This window comes from Panthera onca, chromosome B3 (assembly GCF_046562875.1).
Source record: "Panthera onca isolate mPanOnc1 chromosome B3, mPanOnc1 haplotype 2, whole genome shotgun sequence".
In the NCBI taxonomy this organism is placed as follows: Eukaryota; Metazoa; Chordata; class Mammalia; order Carnivora; family Felidae; genus Panthera; species Panthera onca.
The window spans coordinates 86,205,960-86,232,792 of NC_138344.1; the positions used below are offsets into that span (position 1 = coordinate 86,205,960).

Here is a 26,833-nt window from a genome sequence, read left to right on the forward strand (position 1 = left end):
AGGTTTTTAATCTTCCAATCTGAAAGATGAAAAATTACATCTCATTTCAATGTGTACTTTGATGATGAATAAAGTTAAGCAGCTTTTTATATTTTTATTTACAATATATTTTTATTTGAACTGCCTGTTCTAGACTTTTCCCATTTTTGTATTGTATTATTTATTGATTTTTAAGACCTCTTAAGATAGTAAATAAATCAGCTTTTTATTAAATGTACTGTAAACATTTTTCCCCATTTCAGACTTTGCTTACATTATATTTTTCAAGAGAAAAGTTATGTTTTGGTTTGTTTTACTGACAGTGTCAGGTTTGTTAAATTGTATCATCTGATAACTAAGGCAGCTTGCCTTCTCTTGAGTTGCTTATTTGAGGTTTTTTTATTATTATTACTTATTATCTGACTAGAAAAAGTACTAGAAATATTTATAAATTTTTTTTAATGTTTATTTCTGAGAGAGAGGGAGAGAGAGAGAGAGACAGTGTGCGAGTAGGGGAGGTGCAGAGAGAGAAGGAGACACAGAACTGAAGCTGGCTCCAGGCTCCGAGCTGTCAACCCAGAGCCTGACACCAGGCTCGAACTCACGGACCCGTGAGATCGTGACCTGAGCTGAAGTCAGCTGCCCAACCAACTCAGCCAGCCAGGCGCCCCTAGAAATATTTATAAACGTGATCTTTGTGTTCTTTTTTTTTCTTCTAAACAAAAGGTTGTTTTTATTAATTGGCAGCCCAATGGGTTTTTATACCTTAATACTAATTCAGGTTGGTTTATCTTCACAAATAAGCTATTTAGTCATGTTCTTCAGCCATAAATCTCCCCTTCCAAAGTAAATATCCTGCATAGATAGAACAAACAGGATCAAAACACAATAGAAAGCTTGAATGCTTAGGTGCTGGATTGGCTTCATTTGTGTGTGGGAGATGAAAGGAAAGTACCTGAGAGAGCCTTTACTGTGTAAGGAAATCTGTCTCTTTCAATTCAAATCATTGTTTTAAATATTGTGAATACTTAAAGTTGTATAGCCTTGATGTATGATGTTAAAAAAACAACAGAATAAATAATTCTTCCATGTTTGTATAGCATATGTCCCCTTAATTTATTTTTCTGGGCAATTTCTTGCTATGAGAAATACAATGATAAAACTTGAATAATATACATACTGAATATAAATACTTTACAGCCACATAGAACTTTTAAGTTCTCTGTCAGTCTCATGGAATTCCTACATCTGGGGAGAGTTCAGCAAAAAATTAGTGAGAATGGGAAGAGAGAGAAAGAGGTTATATTTCTGTCTTTTAAATGCCCTCTTGTTCACTTTAGTAGTTATGTACATGTGTTCATCTTTACCAAGAGATGTATTAATTAACATTGTTTTGATAGGCCAAATATTTTAAAAATGCTTTTTAATCACGAATATGTTTTTCAAATTACTGAAACAATTTACATTAATTCCTGAAAAAATTTTAAATATCACTAAGCACTCTGGTTTCTCTTCAGATCATAAAAACATTTTGCCTTTTAAATATCACCAGGCAACTTGGCATTCTTACAAAATGTTTTCGTATATCACATACAATTTTATAATCTAATTCACTTAATATATGATGAATAACTTTATGTCATTATAATCTTTTACTATGTAGTTTAAATGGCTTTAAATCTATTGTATGATTGTATCATAATTTATTTAACCCATTACTATTACTGTTGAGTTGCTTTAAAATACTGCTGCAGTGGACAGATTTGCAGCTAAATATTTGCACATATCTGCAATTACTGCGTGGGACACAGATTCCTGGAAGTGGAATTATGAGTTAAAAAATACTTAGAATTGCTAGAAAATGTTTTAATTAATTAGAAAAACAATTAGACTATAGAAGTGCCATCTGAAGAACTGCAGATTTTAAATCTCTTCGGGTATGTGGAAAAAAGAGAAATATGGTGCTGAGTGTTTCATAGTGGATAGATAACGTTTCATCTTGTCCTCTAATTATAAAATACATTACCATAAATACTTTCTGTTGTAAGAATGACCTAACTTTGGGGCTCCTGGGTGGCTCAGTCGGTTAAGCGTCCGACTTCAGCTCAGGTCATGATCTCGCCGTCTGTGAGTTCGAGCCCCGCGTCGGGCTCTGTGCTGACAGCTCAGAGCCTGGAGCCTGCTTCAGATTCTGTGTCTCCCTCTCTCTCTGACCCTCCCCCATTCATGCTCTGTCTCGCTCTGTCTCAAAAATAAATAAAAACATTAAAAAAAAATTTAAAAAAAAGAATGACCTAACTTGTAAAAGCTGTATATTAAAAGTATATACAGTGATAGCAGGAATTTAACTTGAATGTATTACTTATGGTACAAGAACCGAGCCAATTTTTTCAAACTTTCTAGCCTTTTTTAATAACGGCTTTTTTCATAGCTGTCAAAGACACTGGCACATAATAGAGCAGAATGATGTGAAGCCATAAAAGGCAGAGTGTGTGTCCCATCAAAGAGCTGCCTTACAGTAGTTCAGATTGAGAAAGTTTAGACAGGAGTTAATAGCTTGTTTTGAGGATAGTAAGTCATCTACTGTTCTCAGTAAGCATGTCAAAATAGTGGACCAGCACTTGTGACAGGTTAATATAAATGATTTAAGACTTTGGGTGTATGTATATAGCATTAGAAGCACGCTGCCTATGAAAATTTTTTGGCAAAAAGGTAACAATTATGAGTAAGATGAACTCTTTTCAACTGTTGCTTTACAGCTGGCAATACCTTTTCACCTCTCCATTTATTTCATTGTAAGCACGAATAGAAAAATTCCATGGTCTGACTACATAGTACCTGGAGTTAAAGATATATTCTCTCTTCTTGAAAAGATACGGGATCTTAGGTATAAATGGGGGGGGGGACAAATTTGGATTTTATTTTCATTTGTTACTTTTATTACAAGATACAGAGAAAGACTGTAAAAACTCACACACACACACACACACACACACACACACAACAGTGTATCATGTACTTAGCACTCTTTTAAATTTGATGGAATAAATAAACAGTATGCCATAAGGCTCTTGCCCATAAGAAGTTTAGGGCACTGTTGTTTGCTTGTTTCCAAATACTGTTGCAGTGAACACACTTCTAGCTAAAAACTTTAGGCACAAATTCCTGGAAGCGGCATTGTTGGGTTCAAGAGTATATGACATCTTGTATCTGTATATAATGCTAGTAATATATTTAAAAATATATATATGTATATATTGCCTTGTTTTTTTAAATTATTTTATAGTATAGAATGGAACTAAATAACCTATTAATTGTTCAGGGCAGGTAGTACAGGGAGAGGGAAGGCCTCAAGGAAATTGAACTTGGCCTCTAGAATGGGTGGCGTATGAATAAGTAGAGAAGAAAGAGAGTGTAGAAGAGGAGAAACAGCACAAATGAAGCAAAGGTACACCTGTGAATGTATTATATAAGAGGAGATAGTTTAGAAGTCAGCCTGGCAGGAATGCCCCATCCTGTGGGATTATATCGGATAGGCGAGGTGAGTTGAATTACTATGCAAAGGCAGATTTCAGGGGTTAGGGAATAAGAAACTAACGTGGAGTTTTGAAAGCAGCAAAGGTCACTTGAAAGAAATAGCATTTTAGGAATATCAGGCTCACTTAGCACTGGGGAAGATTAATTGAAGCAGTATGGTTTTAGAAGTCAGAGTACCAGTTAAGGAGCAACGGTAATAATATAATAACAGACAACTGATGTGCTGGTATAGGCTGGTAGCAATGAGAATGGGAGAAAAGGATTCATTCATATCAGAAACACTATAGAGAAAAACTGTGATCTGGTGACTAAAGAGATGTGAAGGGTAAAGAAGTAGTCGGTATTTTAAGATTTTCTGCCTAAGAGATAGGAACAACACAGTGCCATCAATAGGATGTCTTTTAGTTCAATGCTAAGAACTAATTTCATTTTCTTTTTGTATAACCCTAACTTATAAACTTATGAGAAAAAATATTAAGTTGAGTTTGAGAACACTACTGTCAGATGGCAGATATAAAACTCATCAAAATTGGCTTCCAGAAACTGAAGAGCAAAAGAAGGGAAGGCTTCTAAGGATTCTTCTCAAGGAATAATAGAAATACCCATGAGAATGTCTTTGGAATGATAGCTATTTAGATTATATAACTCTATTTCCCAGGTAATTAAACTCTTTCTGTGGAGTTTAGTGCTAAAAGTCAGAATGTCCAAAGTTATTCTGAATGATAAAGATTATTCTGAAGAGCTGTATCTCAAGCCATTCAAAGAGAGGCCAAATGTCAAGGCTGTGGTTTGAGGCGTCATTCTTCAAAAGGCAATAGGTAACTCCTCTACTGGGCAAACAGCAGATTATTTCCTGAGGTGATATCATTGGTGATATCTGAATTATCTGAAGCAGGCTGGTGGGTGAATACTTAAAAGTCCAGATATAAGCAGCTGAGAGCAGCATATAGAAAGAATTTTTAGAATTATTTTATTTAAAAAGGCACATGATGAGGATAGCTATTAGCAAAGATTTACAGCAGTAATTCATTCCTATCATCTAGGTTATTTATTCAAAGAAATATTTCTACCAAATTTAGGTAACAAAATACATACCAGAAGATGTAAACACTACCATATTGTCCAAACCTAAACTAAACTGAGGAAAAATAACAAATTATAATTCATGTATCATGCCTTATAGAATATCTGAAAAACCTTTAGGATTTTATCAGAAGGCAGGTTTGAGGCTCTTTTCTTCACAGTCAGATGAGAATTGCTCTCCAATTAAGATAGAAGAATAGTTTTCATTGGCTTTACAAGTGGCTCTCGGGTACTTAGTTAATCATAATTATAAGTCCTTATTTTTTATCTTTGCTGCCAAATGTATGGTAGTTTCTAGAATACAAAAATCTATGTATTGTTAACAGTGCAAATACTAAATCTAAAGGAAATCATATGAAAAATCTATCTTGGTGATTACTCACTGTAAATAAATTAGAACATAAGTATAATTCACATTTAAGACCTTTGTAACTCAGTCCCTGAAGCAGTTTGCTAATGTCCTGTCAGCTGTGTCCCTATGTCACTAACATACTACCAATGAATAATCTAGATACTGAGAATAAAGCCCATTAATCCCTAATACTAACACTTTAACACATATAAGAAAGATGTATGTGATTTAATTTCAAGTCTTTTATGGTGCTTGAAAAGTATTAACTGTGAAGTGAATGGATATTAAAGAATGGAAATTACATTTACAAGTGGCATATAAAAATCAGAAAGAAATGAAACTCAGTCAGAAATGCTCATCTTTCTATGCCTCCAGAATTCTTTATCTATAAAGAATATATGTATCTATAGATATAGATATATAAATACATAGATATCTCTCTATATATATATATATTTGGAATAGACACTGTTTTTGAGATGAAAATACAAACTTCTTTTACATATGTAGTATTAATCTTTATAGCATCTTCTCTTTTATATGTTGTTTAATGGCAATTTTAATTAAATAATGTATGTTCTACGGGCGCCTGGGTAGTTCAGTAGCTCAGGTCATTATCTCGTGGTTCATGAGTTCATGAGTTCAAGTCCCACATCCAATTGATAGCTCAGAGCCTAGAACCTGCTTTGGATTCTATGTCTCCTCTCTCTGCCCCTCCCCGTTTGCACTCTATCTCGCTCTCAAAAATAAATAAACATTTAAAAATTTAAGAAAATAATAATAATGTATGTTCTATGACTATTATGTGTCAAACTTTTCAAAGAACTCTGCCTTTTCATGGCTATATTACTTTGCTAAATATTTATGTTTTAGAAAGATTAATTTCTTTTATTTATATAAAGAATTTAGGACTCCATATACAATATCTGCGTCCGATAACATATAGTTTTAAACTGCCAGAAATAAGCAGTGACTACCTAGCAGTTTCATAATATCATGAATGCGATTAAACTTCAAACTTCTATTTACTATATCCTTATCTTGAAACCAAGGATCAGTTCGCCATAGGAAAAAAAACTTTGACAATATAATTGAACAGTTTCAAAAACACTTAGAAAGCAATGACTTATTAGTCTTAATTTTCAACAAAAGACACTCTGAAAATACTGAAACTAATATGTTAAATAGGACAGTGATACAACCAACAAAGAATCCATTTTAGTCTAAAAGAAATAAAGGATTTCTATATGCTTTCAGATGTAATTTAAGCAAGTGTTCATATGGATTGTCCTAAAAGCTGGGAAGCAGGGGCAGAACACAAAAACCAGAATAAGAAAAGGAGGAGGAATCTTCCCACAAATCTGCATCCTTTTTGAATATACCAGTATCATACCCTGGTTCAGTTCTTAGAAATCAAGAGTTTTAAATGAAATAATTTAAATGGTTGACCCTGTTATCAGCTTGTCTTTCCCATATTTTGTCATGTGCCTGCTTATCAGTAATCCACATCCATGGCAACTTCATTCCTTTGTGTGCTTCATTTTTTTCTCCTTGCAAGTTATGAAATCAAAAAGAAGAGACAAATTTTCAGAATCAGTAATTCATTAATGTTATCACATTAACTAAATCCCTCCTGAAGCAAAAAGGATAACCTTAACTTAGTTCTCACTTAGGGTGAAGTTTCATTTAAGATCTTTCCCACCAAGCTCCCAAACTCCCTCCATTTAAAAGAGAGGAATCTTGGGGTCCATGGGTAACTCAGTTGAGCAACCAATTCTTGATACCAGCTTAGCCTAGGTCATGATCTCAAGGTCGAGGGATCGAGCCCTGTGTGGGCCTCTGCACTGAATGCGGAGCCTGCTTGGGATTCTCTTTCTCTTTGTCTCTCTGTCCCTGCCTCACTGGCACTCTCATACTCTCTCTCTCTCTCTCTCTCTCTCTCTCTCTCTCTCTCAAAATAAATAAATAAACTAAAAAAAATAACAAAATGACAAGAATCTATTCAGATAACTGCTTATTATATAATCTTCTTCTGGAAGGGCCCTTGACTAAATAAACTGTTTATTTCAGGGGCGCCCGGGTGGCTCAGTCAGTTAAGTGTCCGACTTTAGCTCAGGTCATGTTCTCACTGCTCATGAGTTTGAGCCCCGCGCTGGGGTCTGTGCTGACAGCTCAGAGCCTGGAGCCTGCTTTGGATTCTGTGTCTCCCCCTCTCTCTGCCCCTCCCCCACTCATGCTCTGTCTCTCAGAAATAAATAAATGTTAAAAACAATTATTTAAATATATAAGTAAACAAACTACTACAGATCTTCACATGGAGTAACTTGCTTTCTTTATTTTTGAAACCTTTTAAGGGTCATCATCAAAATTTAAATCTATTTTTTAGAATCGAGAATGTAAATGAAATTCCTTTACTCTTTATTCCCTGTGTGTGTGTGCATGTGTGTATAATATCTATTCAGAAACAACTAAATAATATCCTGTTGATGTTTGAGAGCCTGTTATGCTAGTTACCAAGTACCAGTCACTTTATGAACAAAATACACATTGTACTTGCTCTCATGGAGCTTCATGGGCCTTTTACTGGTGTTGAGTTTTCTTGGGAAACTTACATATGATTTGAATATCCTTTCATAGACAAAGTGAGAGTCCAATAAAATTGTCACTTGATCTTAATTCATCCTATTATCTCAATCACTTTCTGATGTTAAATTAGGGGCTTAAGCAAAATAACTCTATTATCTTCTATAAGTCCTTTTCTAGTGCTGCCATAGACTAATTGGAATCCACCAGACTATGTAGACATCTAATTTACTAACATTTACAAAAAAAACATTTACGAAGATTTACAAAATCTTAATCTCTGGGTAAAATGATACCAAAGTTATTATTTTAAAATCCAAAACTTGAAATAAAATTACCTTAGAGATACAGTAACAAAGGAAATATAGCTTTACTCTTTTTCCATGTTCTAATTGTAAAATGAGATGAAATAAATGTAAAGAATGCCAAGTTTTACATTAAATTTTGATTATTAAATGTTTAACTTTTATTTTTACTAGTCACGTAAATTGATACTAATGACATTATGATTGATTGACAAGCCTGATTTTTCAACGTTACATGGAAGGTGGCAAATGTTAGTCTACATTTAAAATAAAGGCAAGTTGGCTCCTGGGTGGCTCAGTCTGTTGAGCATCTGACTCTTGATCTTGGCTCGGGTCATGATCTCACAGTTCCTGGGTTCAAGCCCCGCATCAGGCTCTGTACTGGCAGTATGGAGCCTGCTTAGGATTCTCTCTCTATCTCTCTCTCTCTGTCTCTCTCTCTCTCTTCTCCCTCCCCCACACTCACACACACACACACACACACACACACACACACCTCTCGCTCACTCTCTCTCTCAAAATAAATACGCTTAAAAAAATAAAATAGAGTTAAGTTTTCAGTGCTTGTCTACACATTGAATAAGGAATGTGTGTATCTAATCTAAGCAGAGTTGAGTGTGCATGTACTAGGATTTTTTTAAGTTCTATTTAATCTCAGAGATAAATCCAAGTTTACTGCTTAATTTCTGAAGGAATGATAATTCTTTAAAGATAATGATATCTTCTAAGTGATAATGCTTCATATAATGACATCAGAGGAGCTAAATTAATCTATCCATATTATTTTACCCTTTATTATAGTTACTTGAAATATTTTTTTATACTGCAAAATGGTTTTGGGGAAATGATTGAATTGGATTTGACATGAAATTTATGCTAGAAATCAACAAGCTAATTAGTAAATGGTTAGTCATAATGCATTAAAACTAAATATTGTTGACTGTGTGTACCCAATTTGTTGTTTTTCTTATTTTTCTTTTAATAGTGTAGATGCAGCCAAAAATATGAGTTGACAACAAATAGGGACAATTTTATATGCAGACAGAGATGATAGTCACATTCCTGGTTTCATTTAAGAGATAATGCAATCTGCAAGATATATCTATTTTCATACCTATCAATTGATACTTAAAATTTCAGTATCAGAAATAAACAGATTTAGGTTATGCTTTGTTTCATAATAGAATGCAGAAACTCTTAGTAGCCTTTTTATCAATCATATAACATTGTTCTCAGAAAACATTTTTTTTAAGCCAGTGTTAAGAATCAAAGGGAGGAGAATGCGAGAGGATTAGACTCTTAATGGGAAGCAAGAGAAGTACCATTGGATCAACTTCTGCGCAGCATCGGTTTTAACTTTTGGTTTTTGGTTGTGGTTTTCTCTCTCTCTAGATGTCTTTATTACTGGTGGAATTCTGTTTCAGCAGTTATCACTACCAAATTATTTTAGGCTCTTTGAGAAATAAAGACAAACTTGACCACTCTCACAGTGCTGCCCCATGATTGGCCCAAACAGAACAAAGGTTACTTGGACTACTTTGTAAGAGGTGTAGGGAAGGCATGACCCAAAATCATTATGAAAACCATAATAATTTTGTAAACTTAAAAAAAAAATTTTTTTAATATTTATTCATTTTTTGAGAGAGAGGGAGACAGCGTGAGCGGGGGAGGGACAGAGAGAGAGGAAGACAAAGAATCTAAAGCAGGCTCCAGGCTCCGAGCTGTCAGCACAGAGCCCAACGTGGGGCTCAAAGCCACGAACCATGAGATCATGACCTGAGCCAAAGTCGGACACCCCACCAACTGAGCTACCCAGGTGCCCTTGTAAACTTTTATTTCCTGAGTATCATCTTGTGTTAGGGATAGTAGAGGTTGTGAAAACTATTATACTTAATTTACATTACTGATTTGAAAGTTATTTTTAGGTCAAAACTAGGGCTGAGAATGCACCACTTTTGCTGAATGCAGCCTTTTCAACTGAATGTATCTAAACAAAACCTAGGCATGTGCTTTGCTTCAGCCTATGAAGACTGTAGGTTTACCAACATTTCAGTACTTGTGGGAATTCTTAAATCTCATGGCAATCATAAAGTATTGGAGAGACCTCAACACAGCAAACCAAGGAGGTAGTAAGAGGGTCTTTTTAAATGCACTCTTTGGTATCTACATAATCTCAAATATTTTACAAGGATTAACGGGAGACAAATGCTTGATACTAATTATTATATCCATGTAAATTTATCACTGACATGTTAACCAGGCTAAGATTTGTAACACAGTCCTTTGTCAAGACTTTTTAAAAGTTTCCCTAGACATTTGCTTTGGTAATATTTTTCTAAGAAATTAACAAATACCTTTTAAATCTGCTTTATTATAAAAATCTTAAAAGTGGTGCTCATCTAGAATTCCTGTTTATTATCTACTTATAATGAAATATTTGTGAAGTTCTTTTCAAAATATTTTTTATGGATTTATATAGTAAACAATTGTCCTATATCTTCTTTCCTTCAGTAAATTGGCCTGGTGATTGACTTTCTGTATTCTTGGCAGTATCAATTTTTTCCTCATTATCTCTAGTATAATTACATTGGAAATCTTATTTTTGCTATTAATATTACAATGTCCTGTTCCAGATAAGTAAATTATGCCCATTTCCAGATTAGCCACAATTTATTATTAACACTGAGTTTGCTAACAAGAATATAAAAATGTATTAGGCTTTAAATTTTATTAAAAAAACAAGATACATTTGTAAGTCCATATCCATTTAAAAAATGATATCTTTTTCGGTAAGGCAAAATGCATAATACCATCATAGTATTGTTAAGTTGGTAATATTTTGGAATTTATTATTTGCTTTTAATAAAGAATGACTCGTGGACTTTCCAGTGAAGCGTTTCAGTAAATATATCTTGAATGTTGAAACACAGGTAGACCAACCCTTAAAATTAAATTTAAAAATAGAGTAAATGCTATGTGCTGTGAACCATACCAGGCATGATATCAACTTAAGCAAGCAATGGTCTACAAATTCATCATATTTACCAAATACCATCACAGCCCAGAAACTCTTGTTTCCATGCCACAGACGATCAGATTAGACCTATCTGGATATTTGTAAAAGCCCAAATTAAGCTCTTTAGGTACTCTAATTGAAATAGTTGAGTGCTTTTGGATGGCACCCTACAGCCAGTCCAGTTATGTTAGTTGCAGACCTACTCACTGATGTAGCCACTAAGGACTGATTATCTCTGGCAGCCAGGCTGTTCCCAGTTACCCATACTTGGTCTTGCAAGTCTAGCTGCAACTCAGAAATTAACCTCTATAACTGGTAGGTAAGGAGAAAGAACTCTAATATATCTTGATTTTAACAGTCATTTGGCAGACTATCTCAAAATACCTTTGTGGACAAGATCAAGAAGGGATTGCACAGTTCTGGTAATTCATAGCTAATTGAATAGGAATACATATTATGACCCTGTAGGGTTGTCTGTAAGAGTTTTTCTCAGTACTTTTTTTGTTCAACATATTTCGATTACCTAAGTTAAAAACATACAAGGTAAGTTTATCATAACTACAAAAAGTGATAAACTCTAGATGCCAAAAGATACTAATTTGCTGGAAAAATGGGCCAAATTTACCAAACTGAAATCTAGCATAGATAAAGGTAAAATCTTGCTTTTAATATCAATATTATGGAATAAAAATGGCCATGATTTTTTTTTTTTGCAACTGTGCCTGTCAAAATGTGGAATTTATTTCCCTGCTCTTTGAATCTGGGCTGTCCTGTGACTCCCTTTAACCAAGTGATGTTGTACAACTTTTAAGCAAGGCCTCAAGAGACCTTCCTGAGTTCAGTATTACCCTCTTGCTGATGTGTTCACCAGGTAAATAAGTCTGGGCTCATCTGGTTGAGAATGAGATACCACAGAAAGAAAGAGTCCCAGCAGAAGTCAGCATACCTGTCAGGCACATGACCACCCCACCCCAACTGACTGCAGCTGAATGAGTGAACACGGGCAAGGCTAGCAGAACCGCCTGACTGCCCCAAGCCCGAATGGACGTGAGTAAATAGCTGCCTTTTTAAGCCACTACGTTTCGGGTGGTTTATTGTGCAGCAATAAATGGAAAAGAAATATTAATCATATATGAAATAGAACAGACTTGGCTTGGCCTGATAGTCAAAGCAGGCTAGCGTTTTAAGGTTAAGTCAGTAGTGAAACATGGCAGCATTGAAAGAGAAGTAAAAGTCTAAATCAACGAAGGTATCAGGCCCATGTTTCTTTATAATGATTAAACTGGACTATTATATAGGGGCCAATATTTTTAAAGACACTAGACATACCAGAGAATATCCGCAAAGAGTACCAATAATGGTGAGCAGTCTACTAACTTGAATGTACCAGCCATTTGAAGACTGGAAGTGTAAACAATAAAAACCAGTAAAGACTGCTTTCTTAACATTTTGATAACACCTCATATGAGAAATCAAGTAAGGTAATGATTTAAAAGGTATGTCTACAGGGATGAGTGGGAGATCCAAGGAAGTATGTTGAAATAAGGAATAGGGGCGCCTGGATAGTTCACTTGGCCGAGGATCTGACTCTTGATTTCAGCTCAAATCATGGTCTCACTGTTGTGGGTTGGAGCCCTATGTGGGGCTCTGTGCTGGGCGTGGAGCCTGCTTAGGGTTCTCTTTCTCCCTCTCTCTCTCTGCCCCTCCCCTGCTCGCACTCTCTCAAAAAAAAAAAAATAATAATAATAATACAAGGAATAATTTTTGGCCATGTAATTATTATTTGGTTCCCCATTCTTTTCACTTTCTACCAATTCTTGTTTCCACCTTCTTCACCATGACTTTTCAACCCACTCTCCCATCTACTCCTACACTCACTTTTTCACTTACAAACTCTTTCTTCATTTTGTTTCAAATGTAAATAGTCTTTCTTCTTTTCTCAGCTTCATTCTTTCCTCATGTGGTATTTACTTATTTCTTATGTGTTCTTTTTGTGAGCATATATGTGTGTTCATATTTATATGGCCGTGTCTCTATTCACAAGTATATGTGGATATGCCCATTTTTATAGGCATCTGTGTACCTTTTCAGTTACATTTTGTGGCTAAAATGGAGCAAGAACTTCTTACCACATTGATTACAATTTATGCATGGGAGAATGGGTGCACTCTATCCATTGGCTAATCCATTGGCTATTCACTTTCATACAGCTCTGTGCTTCCTCCTTCCCCATCTTTCTCTCCTTCTCTTTATTCCCCTGATCTCAGCTCTTTTCAGTCTGCTTTGTGGCACCTTCTTTCCATTGTTACTACCTTGCATCTATCCACAACTTCTACGCTGAATGTTTCACACACACATTCTACCTGAAACAAACTTACCAAGGACACTTGTTTCCTAGCAGCCCAGTCTCTTCCCCATACCCATATACTAGGACAGCAGCCTTTTTCCTGTGCCCATATACCAGGAAGGAGAGTTCTTCTCGTTCCGCTTTGCTTCTTTCATACCTTCTACATCAATGTAAAAACACTCGCTCCTTTGAGATTTACAACATCCAGCTTTCTCACTCTCTGTCTCATCTTTTCAGTGATATCTACTGATCTCCTGATCAGTGCCATTTCCTTTAAATGTATTTCAGGCATCTGATTCAATGTCTTCCTTTCTATCTACCCCAACTCCTGCATTCATACTAAGAAACTTCAGTGTCAATGTCAGTAATGTGTCTGTTCCTTTGTCCCTTGAATGCTAATGACTTTTACCTCTTATCCACTTCAACTACAATAGATGTTGGCAGAACTTCTCTAAATATGAAATCCTAAGATCACACTTGCCTCTCCAACAATAACCACAGCCTTACTCCCAACTACTCTTGCTTTTTAGCTTCACCACAAATTAAGACATCCAGTCTCTTGCTCCTTTCATTCTTTTTCTGAACTGACAGCCCTTTTAGACTTGCTTTCTTCCCTACCCAATCTGAATTCTAGGTTTAATCACTTTTTCTCAAGGACACAGCCTTCTTGTACCTTTGTCTTACACTATAAGTCATAAACTCTCAATTACTTTTATTATTTTCCCTCCCCATATCTATCCCCAAAGGATAGACCTGATGTGAAAACTAGAAGTCATACTACTATGATGATCAGTATCTCTACAAATTTGCAGTCTCTAGCTATAGCTGGATCATCAGTCTCACCTAATATTTCTTTTGCATATTCCAAGGCACCTCCCTTCCTTGTCACATTAAACATTCAGCATTTTCCTCTAGCCTTTTTCTGTACCCTATGTTTTCATCAGAGAACTTTGTCTCCTATAGCGGACATAAGTTCTGTCAATTAACATCCTCCATGCCTAAATTATCCACAGCTGTATTCTTCCTACCTCTTTCCCCTTAATCTCCAAGGAAAAATTGTATATATTTTTTAAGATAATGCTGTAAATCATGCTTATGATCCCGTCATCTAGACCCTACTTAAAAAGGTATCATCTTCCTGCCTTATACCTTTATGTCTTCCTCTAGTCTTCTCTCCCGTAGTTCACAAATATATTCACATGCCATCAGTTTCTTAAAAAACTTCTTCAGCCATACATTCCCCTATAACTATAATCCTCTTTACTTTCTAGCCAAGCTCTTATAAAACAGCCTGTACTTAGCCTTCAATTTTCACATTCCTCTCAGGCTTCCTCCTACTTCCATCATGCCATTAAAACTGCACTGAGAAGATGGTCATTTCCCAATTGCCAAATCACATGGGCACTTCTCACTTTGATATTGTTTAAGTACTTAAACTGTTGATAGCTGCCTTCTTGAACTGCTCTTCTCTGAATTCTGTGACAGCACCTAGTCTTGATCCATCTTTTACATCCCTATATCCTCAAATTCTTTTGCCAGTCTCTTTACTTTATTTGTTTTCTTTGGATTTCTATCCTATTCCCACATCTCTTCTTCTTCTTAATTTCTCTTTCTAAGCATTTCTATCTACTCCTGTGGCTTTAGTTACAACCTAGAGCAACCTAGTCATGACCCAACTCTTCAGCCTCACTTTCTACCATTCTCCACCTCTAACTTTGTGATCCTGAGAAAATAAATGCTATCAATAGCACTTGACACATATCATGCTTTTCATGCCTCTGTGCCTTCACAGATATTATTTCCTTTGTCTGAAATGCCCATCCTGCCCCTCTCCATCCCCTCCCTTCTTAAGATGACTATTTCCTTCTTATCCTTCAATACTTAACTCAGGCAAAATCCCAGGAAGACTTTATATGCCTTTCCTCTCCTCCTCTACCCAAACTAGGTTCTGCTTAATATCTGCAAATCCTTTTATTACAGCATTTATCAGTAACTTGTTGTTGAAGTTATCCATATAAAGATCTATTTCCCCACCCTACTGTTCCTTATAAGCTGGGACCATGTCCTGCTTTTTGAATAATCAATGCCTAGAACAGCACCTGGTACATAGGAATTACCAAACAAATGCTTATTGATTGAACTGAAATCTATATCATAAACCTAGAATTCTCTCTTTAAGACAAACTCTTATATCCAAGTATCTACTTAACATCCCACTTATATGTCCCACCAACACCTCAAATTCATGTGTACCAAGCTGAACTCATCTTCACACACACATGCTCCCCAATAAATTCTTCTGTTCTTCCTCTGCACTGTCTTGGTTAGTATATCACTATCCATCTAGTCACCAAAATCAGACACCCAGTAGTCATCCTTCTTGCCCACCCCATCTCTCCCCATCCTGCCCTCAGAAGTCACTAAGTCCTTGGGATCCTATACCTAGATATCTTTCAAACTTGTCCCCTTCTTTCCGTCTGCACTGCTGTAGTTTTAGTTCAAGTCTTTAAGTCTCATTAGGATATTGTTTTTTTATTATAGTAAATCTTCATAACAAAGTTTACCATCTTAACCATTTTACAGTGTACAGTTATATGGCCTTAAACACATTCATGTTATTGTGCTCACAAAGATTATTTTAATCAGGAGCTATCTGGACTTCCTACCTATAGGCTAACCTGTCTCCATCCCATTCCTACATCTTTGCCACTATAATCTTTCCATAATGCAAATGGTGTTACTCGATGTGTTAAAACCCACTCACTGCTTCCCACTGTCACCATTAGTGGTTTCTTCACAAAGTTTTCACAGGTCCAAGCTGAAATGAGAAAACTAAATAAATAAAATGTACCAAGTTTTCCTAAATTTTTTCAACTTAATGAATGACATTAATCAACATAAATACTGAAACATGCATGGAGGCAAAGTCAATTTTGCTTTAGATATGCTAAGTGTCATATGCCTGTAGAAAAAGCAAAAGGAGATGTCTTAAAGGCAGTTGGGTAGGTGAGTCTGAAACTCAGAAGGGAGTGAGAGTAATTCAAGCCCACGAAAACTCAGAAATATGCCTTAAAAGTTGGTAGTACTTTTGGTAGCAGTATAGTATACCAGAGAGATCAGGGGGGTGGTAATTAGACTTACCATCACATCCTAGCTCCAAACTCACTAGCAATAGGGCTGTGATCAAATTATCCTCTATATGTTTTGGTTTTGTCAACCAATGATAATGTCTACTCTATGGTTATCATGAAAATTAAATACGTGCATAATTTGCTTCTCATAATTCATAGCACATAATCAGTGTTTATTAAGAATTATTTACTGTTTAACATATCTCATAATATTCATTAAGAGTGAAAAATAGAGGCGTCTGGGTGGCTCAGTCGGTTGAGCATATGGTTTTGGCTCAGGTCATGATCTCACGGTTTGTGATTTCCAGCCCCACGTCAGGCTCTGTGCTGACAGCTCAGAGCCTGGAGCCTATTTTGGATTCTGTGTCTCCCTCTCTCTCTGCTCCTCCCCTGCTCGTGCTCTGTCTCTCTCTCTCTCTCTCAAAAATAAATAAACTTTTTTAAAAAGTGAAAAATAAAAGTAAACTGATTAGGAAAATTGGTAAATAACTATGTTGGAAAATTATGTATTCCATTGTAGTATATACATGTTATCTAAATACATAGAAAATATAAAAATCATGTTAATTGAAAAAATAAGATTTCTGTCTAAAATATATCTGTAAGTATATTTTTCAAATTTACTATAGTAAACAGTAGTTTGTAATTATTATTTCCTAATTACGAGCAATGTCATCGATTTACTTTGTTAATGTGTTACTAAAATCGCAGGTGAAATATACCCACAAATACTTTCCCAATTTAACTTAACTAAGAACTTAAGGAAAATTTTTCATGAAGCTAAATAATCCATTAAATCTGAAATCTGTCGCTCTCTAGTAACCAAGCCCTAGTGGAAGTAACTTTGAACTAAGAACAAGGAAACCAGGCCCAGATTTGTTACTGTTTTACTACAGTCCTTGTATAAGGGTTTACTTGTCTGTGCTTCAGTTTCTTCATATTTGAAGAACTCCTAATGGAGTTCTCCTAATGGAGAACTCCTAATCCTAGCTCTAACCCTTTTCCTATTTCATGAAGCCCTTGGGAAACTACTGTTGAGTAACATCTGAAGCAGTTGGAACCTAATTTAATAAGCTACATACTTTTTGAAAGGATATTGTTGATTTGGACAGTAAAGAATAGCCTGCAGGCGAATCCACAAGGTGCTTCGACAGACGTATGCAGCTACCTTCCTGTTGGCACGGTCCACGTCTGGCAGGTGAATTCCATTCCTTACAAGAAGGAATAGGTGCTTCATTGTGTTTCAGAAGTCAGTACGCTTTTACAGAACGAAGTCATTGACATTTTTCTCATTTCTGAGATCAAATTTTCATAAATCATTCAACCTGGATAAACTGAGAATGTGGTTGATCTAGTAATTGTTGAAACATAGTAAAGGGCAGTGCAAGATGTGATATTTAAGTATTTCCTCCTAACCTCTTACCTTAGCAAGGCATAAGAGTTCTAAATGGAAATATGTCCTAATCTATAAAAAGGAAACTAAAGTAAGATGAGCCTATTAGCAAAGGAAAAGTCAAAAGAGGCACAACACAAATTCATCTCAGTAATTTGGAATGCCATTGATTCTGAATTCATAGTAATAATGATAACTATACAGAGTACAACTTTTCCATTATGAGGAATTTTTTTAATGGTAGTGTAAATCAGATTGTAGGGGAAGGATATAACTAACCAACATGAAAGTAATATTATCTGCCTTTTTTACAATATATGCCAAAAAATGCTATTAATGGCCTGTCAATGTTTCCACTGGAGTCATTTTTTAAGTTAATTGAGGTTACTATCATACTTTAACAATACATTTAAAATTTCATCCTGACATTTTTCTTGCCCCTTCTCCAAAATTAGGTTAGTGAAACTTTGTCTTAAAGAATTTATGTAATCCTATATAAATAATCATATTCTTGTTTTCTGTTAACAGAACTCCATATATGCACAATCATCCAATAAACTTGAGCTAACTTTCAGTGTTGCATGTAAACCAGAGTATGTGACACTAAGAATACCCTCATTCCTTTAGGGTCTAGCTCTGTGCTATGTTTATTTGCAAAGGACCCTCATGCATGGATCCATATAAATGAGGCAAGCTGGAGCAGACTAGACTATGTCGCTCACCAGTCTTTGAGGAAGAAGATTGTGTATATATGAAAACTGGAAGATTTCTGTGTGTGTAACATCAAACATGATTTTTTGTTGAGGTTTTATGCTTTCAGTAAAAAAACATAACAGGAGAAAAATTAATGGTCTGATTCCATCATCTCTTCTCAAGCAAAATCTCACTGATCCACATGAATGTGATCTCCCTCCCGTAGAGTAGCCTAAGAACACTACAGAATAGACTTTTGAACTTTTGACTTTATTTTCAAACTTATTTTTAACTATTTTTAAACTTATTTTTAAAAACCATTTTTAAACTTTTGACTTTAAGTGGTGAGTTTTTAATCAACTAAAAAAAATCACATATCCTTGATTAGAAACTATAGAGTCGTTGCTAGCCTATTTACATTACTCAGAATAGAAACTTCTTTTTAAATGTAGTACCAAAAGTCTGGTTTTATTAGCATCAAACCATTTGTGTATACTTAAATTATTTTCATGCCACTAAAGCATGAGTTTTTTCCAGCTAGCTACCTAATTCCTAATTATTTTCATCAGCTGACTCTTTGAAAAAGGAAGAAATTTAATGCATATGAATTGTACAACATAATAATGTGTTACTTATTTACCTAAGTAACAGGTGTGAGGTTGATAGTATTTCTGAATTAAAATATGTACTTCTTAGGTAAAAATCAGTTTGGAACTGCTCTGCATTTAATGTGCCATCTTCACATTGCATAATAAATGATTCATTCACAGCCTTCATGCAAGCAGGTAAATGTAGTGAAATGAGTATGTTATATTTTTTCATGTAGCGTCTAAAACTGACATAATCTGAAGATGTGGGTTAAAGTTTGTGTTGTTACTGTTTTTTTTTAACCTCAGATACGTGGCACTCTGCACCAGTGTCTCTTGCTGACAGTAATGCTTTGTCTCTTAACACGACTACCAAGACTGCTTGGTCACAGGCAAATACTGTTCTTTTTCAGCCAAAACATTCCTGACAATAATTGTACTTTTTGTATCCTTTTTTTCCCCCTCCCCCCACCTGCCCCCAACCTAGGCTGGAAAGGCTGGTGGACGTCCTGAGGAAGAAGGTTGGAACAGGGACCATGAGGACAGTGATCTGACTGAAAAAAAATGACAGTCTGGGGAAGCAATCACATCTGGTGACCAGGCTGCTTCATTCAACACTGTGTAAACACTAAAGCCTTAACTTAGCAAACAGTTGTTAGAAGTGGGACACTCCAACCACATTCCAAGCTGAGATAAAATCAGATCACAAATGTTTAACCACTTTGCTGCTGACTTATTTATCCAAATGTATTAACTACAGACTTTTACCAATGAGTAGCTATAAAGTTGTAGCTTATTTTGTAACTATTTTATATCACTCTATTTGATATAAATCTTTTTACTGAGAGGCCATTATAGGTCATATCTTCACATACGGCCCTTTCTGAATCAAAATGCAGCAAAGTAAATATTGTCTAAACCTTAATCCATTGTGTTAGGTCAGAACTTCAAATACGTGCATTTTTCAATATAGAGTTTATTTCTTAACTGATGAGAGCAGCCCAGACATGAGAATGTATAGTCTTCCTCCAATGCATACACATGAGCTTTGTTAATATTAAAGAATATTAAATATAAATACCAAGAATTAAATGTATAATTTGCTCCAATAGTTTGGTACATTAAAATTACATTAATCAAGGAATGATTTTTGTTTCACTACAAATAATACAAACTGTTTTCAATAAAAAAGAGGATATTGTTCATGTGTACTTATGGATTCATATTGTCGATGTTTTTAATGTTGTGTCTGAATAATGATCTAAACTCTATTTAAACTGTAGAAATTGCCAAGTCTGTCTAATAGGCTGGGACACCTCTGGCTTGAAAATTAGCATGTGCCAGCATGACTCTCAAAGGCAAGAGGCCATCAAAAACGTTAAGTATTCTTTTTGATTATCTTTATTTAGATTATCATTTGAATTTTTGTTGTGAAGGAGGGGAATCCAAGATACGATATACAGTAAAATTGTAATGTAAAAATATAAGGATGTGGAAAAAAGAAAACTGGCAGTTTGGCTTGATTACCTGCTTTTCCTTTTATTTAAAAAATTGAAATAGTAAAGCATAACAATCACTTCTAGTCATATGAAATTATGAATAAAACCAAGATTTATGTATTTGGCTACAGAAAAAAATACCTTCTTTTTTTTTTAGATTGAATAGATGAGAGGCCAATAGAAGATGACTGTGGCCGCAACAGGATGAAATAGGCAAGTAGAGATTGAATTCGTGAGCATTTTGTGGGAAAGTGAAAATTTTTCCAAGTCCATACAATATTTTAATTTAGCTTTAAGACCGAGGTAGATTCTCTACCATTGCTTATTTTCAGGACAAGAACAGAATAGTTTATTGCACCATGCTTTGGATACACTAGTGGAGATTATTCATGTGATTTTTTTTTTTTTTTTTTACTCTTGCAGGAAAACATAAGGAGCTTTATCATAGGGCCACAAAAGAATCATAATGTTAACAAACTTGATTTCCTTCTCATGGAATTTTTTAAACTCCCTGGCCATTAGAACCATTCCATTAAGTTCAAATTTAGAATTTACTCATGTCACCTGCTTTTAATTATTTTTTTAAACTATTAGAGTTAGAAAATAAGGAGCAACAAGGGCTAGTAAATAAGCTAACTGGATTTTTTCTACAGTCCCAAAGAGATTATAGCCTTTCATAGGCCAGTGACTATATAAATAGAGAAATTTGAAATAATGTGGTCGTGCATGGAGTCTCCCCTCTGGGCTGTCATGGAACATGTGAGAGCCCCTATGTGAAGGAATAGTGCCTTGCAAATCATGCAGGTAAGTAAAGAGGAACAGTTCTTGTCACAAAATAGTCCATTCCTGAAACCTCTTCAAGTAAACCACAAGTAAACCTGAATTTTCAGGTTAGTCCTAAAGTACAGACAAATCTTCCCTGAGTTATTTTGCTTGGGGTTTTATAAAACACACAGTAAGCATGAAGACATTTTACAGCTTCCAAACATCTCTTTGTGTACTGAAATGATTAGATTAGATCAACCAATTCCTGTAATCAATATCCAGAACTTTGAAAGAATCTGATAGTATAAAGTTAAATTTATAAAACAATTCTAACATTTACTATTATCAGTGTAGGTAACCTCCGCCAAAATACCACATCCCCTTGAAAATGAGTTGTCTACAAAATTACAAATGCTAAGTATTTCAGCCAAATATTATCATTAATTGATTTCTTATACTTAAAAATGTCCACCAACAATGTTTCAAACCGTCTTCACTTTTGTTCATACGAAGGAGTTACCTAGCTTCTGAGATCGGTTCTCTAAATACTCAGTAATATGATGATGATGGTTTTAGTGCTGTTGTTATTATTATTACATTGTACAATTGAAGAAGTAGAGTCAGAACCCTAGGAATTTGCCAGGGACTGGCGAGGACTTACAGCTGAGGTCTTAGGACTAAACTCCATGTAGCAGTAGTTCTCTAAACCTTTCTGTAAGGAAAAAAAAAAAAAAAACTGAAGATTTTAACTCTTGCAATTTTTATTATTATGCCATTTCTTTTCTACCAATACATATGAATTCACCAACAATTGAGATTGTATGCATTTCTTTTAGTGAAGTACAATAATGTGAACATGTTTAAATAGCATCACATTTTTACTATCTCTCTACAGTGTTACAGTAGCAGCATGCTTTGCCTTAGGCTACACTCATTGGGAATACTGTGACAATTCATTGTTAATAATAAATAACCTTGAGTTGCTTTGTGCCTGATGCCAAAACCTGACAGTGTAGTTTTATTGAATGGTGGTCTGAACTTCAAGGCTTACTTTATCTCCTACAGCAACTATTAGAAGTGGAACTGGTTATAAGCAAGTTATAAGCAAGGTTATTGGTTATAAGCAAGGGATAAGCAGTTATAGCAAAGTTATTAGTTAATTATTAATATATGAGAAACTTTAATTCTACTTTTATAAATAAGCCATTATGTTAAAATAATTTAAAATACTCAAAATATGATATCTAATAAAACATTTTCCCTTTTCAATGAGAAAGCTGATCCTCTGTATCTATCCTTATTTCAAATAAACTGAAGAATCTTGTCAGTCATTTACTGACAGAATTTATTTCAAAAAATGTTAGAATATTCAAAACTTATAGTTTGAATATTAGATATAGTTGCATAGAAAAGCATTTTTATATGTAGCATTTTTAAAGATTATGGTTATTTTTGAAGTTTCTCTTTTCAAATACTCATGATTAATGAGTCATTACAATGATAAAACATTTTACACATGACTTACACATTTTATCTCCTCACATAAGTAAGGTTTGTGTGGAACCCGGATTTTTCCCAAACATCATTTTGTTATTGATAACTGTTATTTACAACTAACCTATCTATTAACCTATTCATGTCTATATACATGTGTATATCTGGATACTTAGAGCAGACAACACACAAATACATTTGCCTTTTTAAAAATGTGATTTATAAGTCCACTGTTAGGCTCCAGTGACTTCAGCATTTTGTTCATGTTTTATTAGAAATGCACGTGGTTTCTGAGGCTTTTAAACAAATACATGGAATGGTTGAAAGATTTATATTGCTCATGCTTAGCTAAATATGTCATCTCTAGAAAAGATGTGGTTTGTTTTGGCACTGTTTTAAAAACTCAAATATTTTAAACATTTGTTAAGTTGGAGCTTGCACATTTGAACCAGTAGCATACGTTCCAGAATAGTTTCTCAAGTTACCAAACTTTCTGTAATCCGTTTACTAGAATAACCTCTATTGAAAGGTTTTTCTGTTCTTTTTTTAAGTACTTTAATTTATAGAGGTTAGAGTTATTATTTTAATGTAGGATTTCATAGATAGAATTGGACAGTGATGAATGTGTATTTTTGAGAATCATCAAAATACTCTATACTGTTGATATTTCTTTGCAAAAACTTTAATATACTTATTTTTAATTTTATTGTCATCTAAAAAGTTTTGGAATACACTGGTACTTTTGAAGTCACCAGTTTCTTGACTATCTGGTTATTAACAAAGGTGAATTTTTTAAAAAGTTTTATTTATTTTTGAGAAAGAGACAGAGCGTGAGTGGGGTAGGGGCAGAGAGAGAAGGGGATACCAAATCCGAAGCAGGCTCCAGGCTCTGAGCTGTCAGCACAAAGCCCAATGCAGGGCTCAAACTCACGAACTACAAGAGCATGACCTAGCCAAAGTCAGACTTTCAACCAACTGAGCTACCCAGGCGCCCAATAAAGGTGCATTTTAATGCACAAACGCAAATATCTAAAATATATATTTACTTTTTATTCACATAAAATCCCCTACTGCAAATCCTACACATTTCAATGCAATTCTGAGACATTGATCTTAATCAAATTTATAATGATACAATCCTGAAGACACTGCACTGGATATGCCTATAAAATATACTACAGTAAGAAAACAGATTAAGTTCACCATCAAACTGTGTTTGACAAGTTTAATGAAGATAAAAGTTGAGGGGCACCTGGCTGGCTCAGTGGGTGGAGCATGTGACTGTTGATCTGGTCATGAGCTCGAGCCCCACGTTGGGCATAGAGATTACTTAATTAAGAAAACGACAAGAGTTGGTATGAACAAATTTTTTTAGATACCTTAGGAACCTTTAATAACTATTTAGATACAAAATAAAATCATAGCAATAAATATTAAAGAGAAACATTACTTTTGGTAAATACAGTTAGAAAGAACCTAGAAAAGGAGATCACGTCTCTTCATGAAAAAACAGTAGACTGATTCAAGTCCACTGCAAAGCACCTCTACTAACTTTGGAATTCGTATGTGGAATTTTGCTGTAACCAATAGCTGAAATCTAAAAATACTGCTTCTGTTCTGTTCATTCAATCAAGGTAAGGTAATATAAATACGCTACCAAATACTCTATCACCTGCAGTGAACTTAGAATTTAAAGCTTAAAGTATATGGCTAGAAGAGAACCAGGGTGTGGTGGCCAATAAAAATTTTGGGGGCAGTGGCGCTTGGGTAGCTCAGTTGGTTAAGCGACCAACTTTGGCTCCGGTCATGATCTCGCGGTTTGTTGAGTTTGAGCCCCGCATCAGGCTCCATGCTGATAGCTCAGAGTGTGAGCCTGTCTTCGAATTCTGTGCCTCCCTCTCTCTGTCCCTCACCTGCGCTCGCTCTCTCTCTCTCTCTCTCTCCCTCAAAAATAAATAAAACATAAAAAAATGTAAGGAATCTTTGGGACAAAGATTCTATAAACTTGTCATGTCTAAAGTGTCACATCACTGTTGATAAAAATTGTTGAGTTACTGTGTCTGGTCTTTGTGATATTGTTACCATACGTTGTACTTCTATATATGCACACAATAATAACATTGTTATTATTTTTTGCTTTAAATAACAGTTTTTAAGGAGATTTTTAAAAGTAAGAACACCACTATTTTATATTTACCCATGTATTTACCATTTCCAGTGCTCTTCTTTGTGTAGATCCAGGTTTCCACCCATCACCATATTCCTTCTTCCTGAAGCATTTATCATTTATAGTAAAGCAGGGCAGTGAGTGACGAATTCTTCCAGCTTTTGTATGCCTGAAAATGTCTGGATTCTTTTCTTTTCTTTGCCTTTATTTTGTGGAAAAGGGCTTTTTTGCTGGATATAGTATTTTCGGATAATTTTTTTTTCAGTATTTTCAAGATGTTGCTTTATTGTCTGGCTTGCTTTGTCCCTGCTCTCATTTTAATTTTTGTTCTCTATATAAAAACGTCCTATGGCTGCTTTAAAGATTTTTCTCTTTGTCATTTGTTTCAACCAACGAGATTAGGATTTATTATGATATAGATTTCTGCATGTTTCTGTGCTCATCGTTTGTTGAATTTCTTGGACTATAGGTTTGTAATCTATGAATTTTTTTTAAATTTCAACCATTACAGATGAACATAGGGGAAAGGAAGGAAAAATAAGATAAAAACAGAGAGGGAGACAAACCATTAGAGACTCTTAGAACAAACTGAGGGTTGCTAGAGGGGAGGTGGGTGGGGAGATGGGCTAAATGAGTGATGGGCATTAAGGAGGGCACTTGGGATGAGCGCTGGGTGTCACGTGGAAGTGATGAATCACGGGGTTCTACTCCTGGCACCAACACTACACTGTATTTTAACTAACTTGAATTTAAATAAATAAATTTTAAAATTTCAACCATTATTTTTCTAATAGTTTTCTATCCCCCAGATCTTTTTCCCCTCCCTCTGGAACTATTACTTTACATATATTAGACTGTTTTAAGCTGTCCTACAGCTCATTCATGTTTCATTTAATTCCTTTTTCCAGACTGTTTTTCCTGTGTGCTTTATTTTAGTTTCCATTACTTTATTTTCAAATTTATTAATCTTTTCTTTTGCAGTATCTAATGTGTTCATAATTCCATGCAGAGCATTATTCTTTGCAGGCGTATTTTTCATCTCTAAAAGTTAAAGTTGGGTATTTTAATTTCTTTTATCTCTCTCCTAAATTTACTTATGCCTTATGTTATCTTCTGGAATACACAAAATATAGTTATAAGGACTATTTTAATGTCCTTATCTGTTAATTCTATTATCTGTTCTATTTCCAGGTCTCTTTGTTTTTTGTTGTTGTTGTTGTTTTCTTATCACGAGTTGCATTTTCCTGCTTTGCATGCCTGCTGACTTTTTTTTTAGATGCCAGTCATTGTGAATTTTAATTTGTTGAGTGTTGGGTATTTTTGTTTTTCATTAGTGCTTTTGGAACTTTGGAGATACAGTTACACTACTTGGAAACAGTTAGATCCTCATTATAATGCTCTTTTGAGCTTATTAGGCAGGATCAGAGAACCTTTAATGTCAGGCTGATCCACCCCACCCCTCCCCCACCCCACCCCCCAGTTTAGGCAATACCTCTCTGAATACACTACTTATGTACAATGGGGTTTCTCTACCTTGACTGATCACAGCTTTGTATGAATTTTGATTATTATCTTGCCAACTCCTTTTTTTTTTTTGGTAATTTTTACCCTCACTCAGTAGTTTACTGTCACACATGCTGGTCAACACTCAGAGGAAGAGTCCGGGAATGCACTGCAGTTCTGCAGAGTCCACTGCTCTCTTGTGCTCTCCCTGTGGAGCACTCCTCACTACATGCAGAATCTCTCTTCTTCAGTAGTCTGACCTGCAAACTCTAACCACATTCTCAGCTCTGTGTTCTTGACTCAGGGAGGCTGCCAGGCTGTTTCGTTACCCTTTCCTGCTCTCTGCTCTCTAACTTCTCCAGATAGTAAGCTGGGTCAATCCTCAAGCTCACTTCATAC

General features: G+C 35.1%; 1 protein-coding gene and 1 long non-coding RNA gene across 5 annotated transcripts in view; one reads left to right on the plus strand and one right to left on the minus strand.

The window, feature by feature from the left end:
- MIPOL1 (mirror-image polydactyly 1) overlaps positions 1 to 20,217 on the plus strand; it is a 306,029-nt gene extending 285,812 nt beyond the window's left edge. For all 4 annotated transcript variants that reach the window (XM_060619573.3, XM_078448315.2, XM_060619574.3 and 1 more), the window contains one exon: positions 19,494 to 20,217. In XM_060619573.3, the coding sequence (XP_060475556.1) occupies positions 19,494 to 19,560 (67 nt within the window). In that variant the 3' untranslated portion in view covers positions 19,561 to 20,217. The remainder of the gene's footprint in view (positions 1 to 19,493) is intronic.
- LOC132669574 (uncharacterized) lies at positions 15,343 to 25,050 on the minus strand. Its single transcript, XR_009606191.3, has 3 exons — positions 24,974 to 25,050; positions 17,416 to 17,544; positions 15,343 to 16,020 (listed from the first exon to the last, which is right to left on the minus strand). It is a non-coding gene; the product is annotated as an uncharacterized LOC132669574 (long non-coding RNA).
- Positions 25,051 to 26,833: the final 1,783 nt, after the last annotated feature.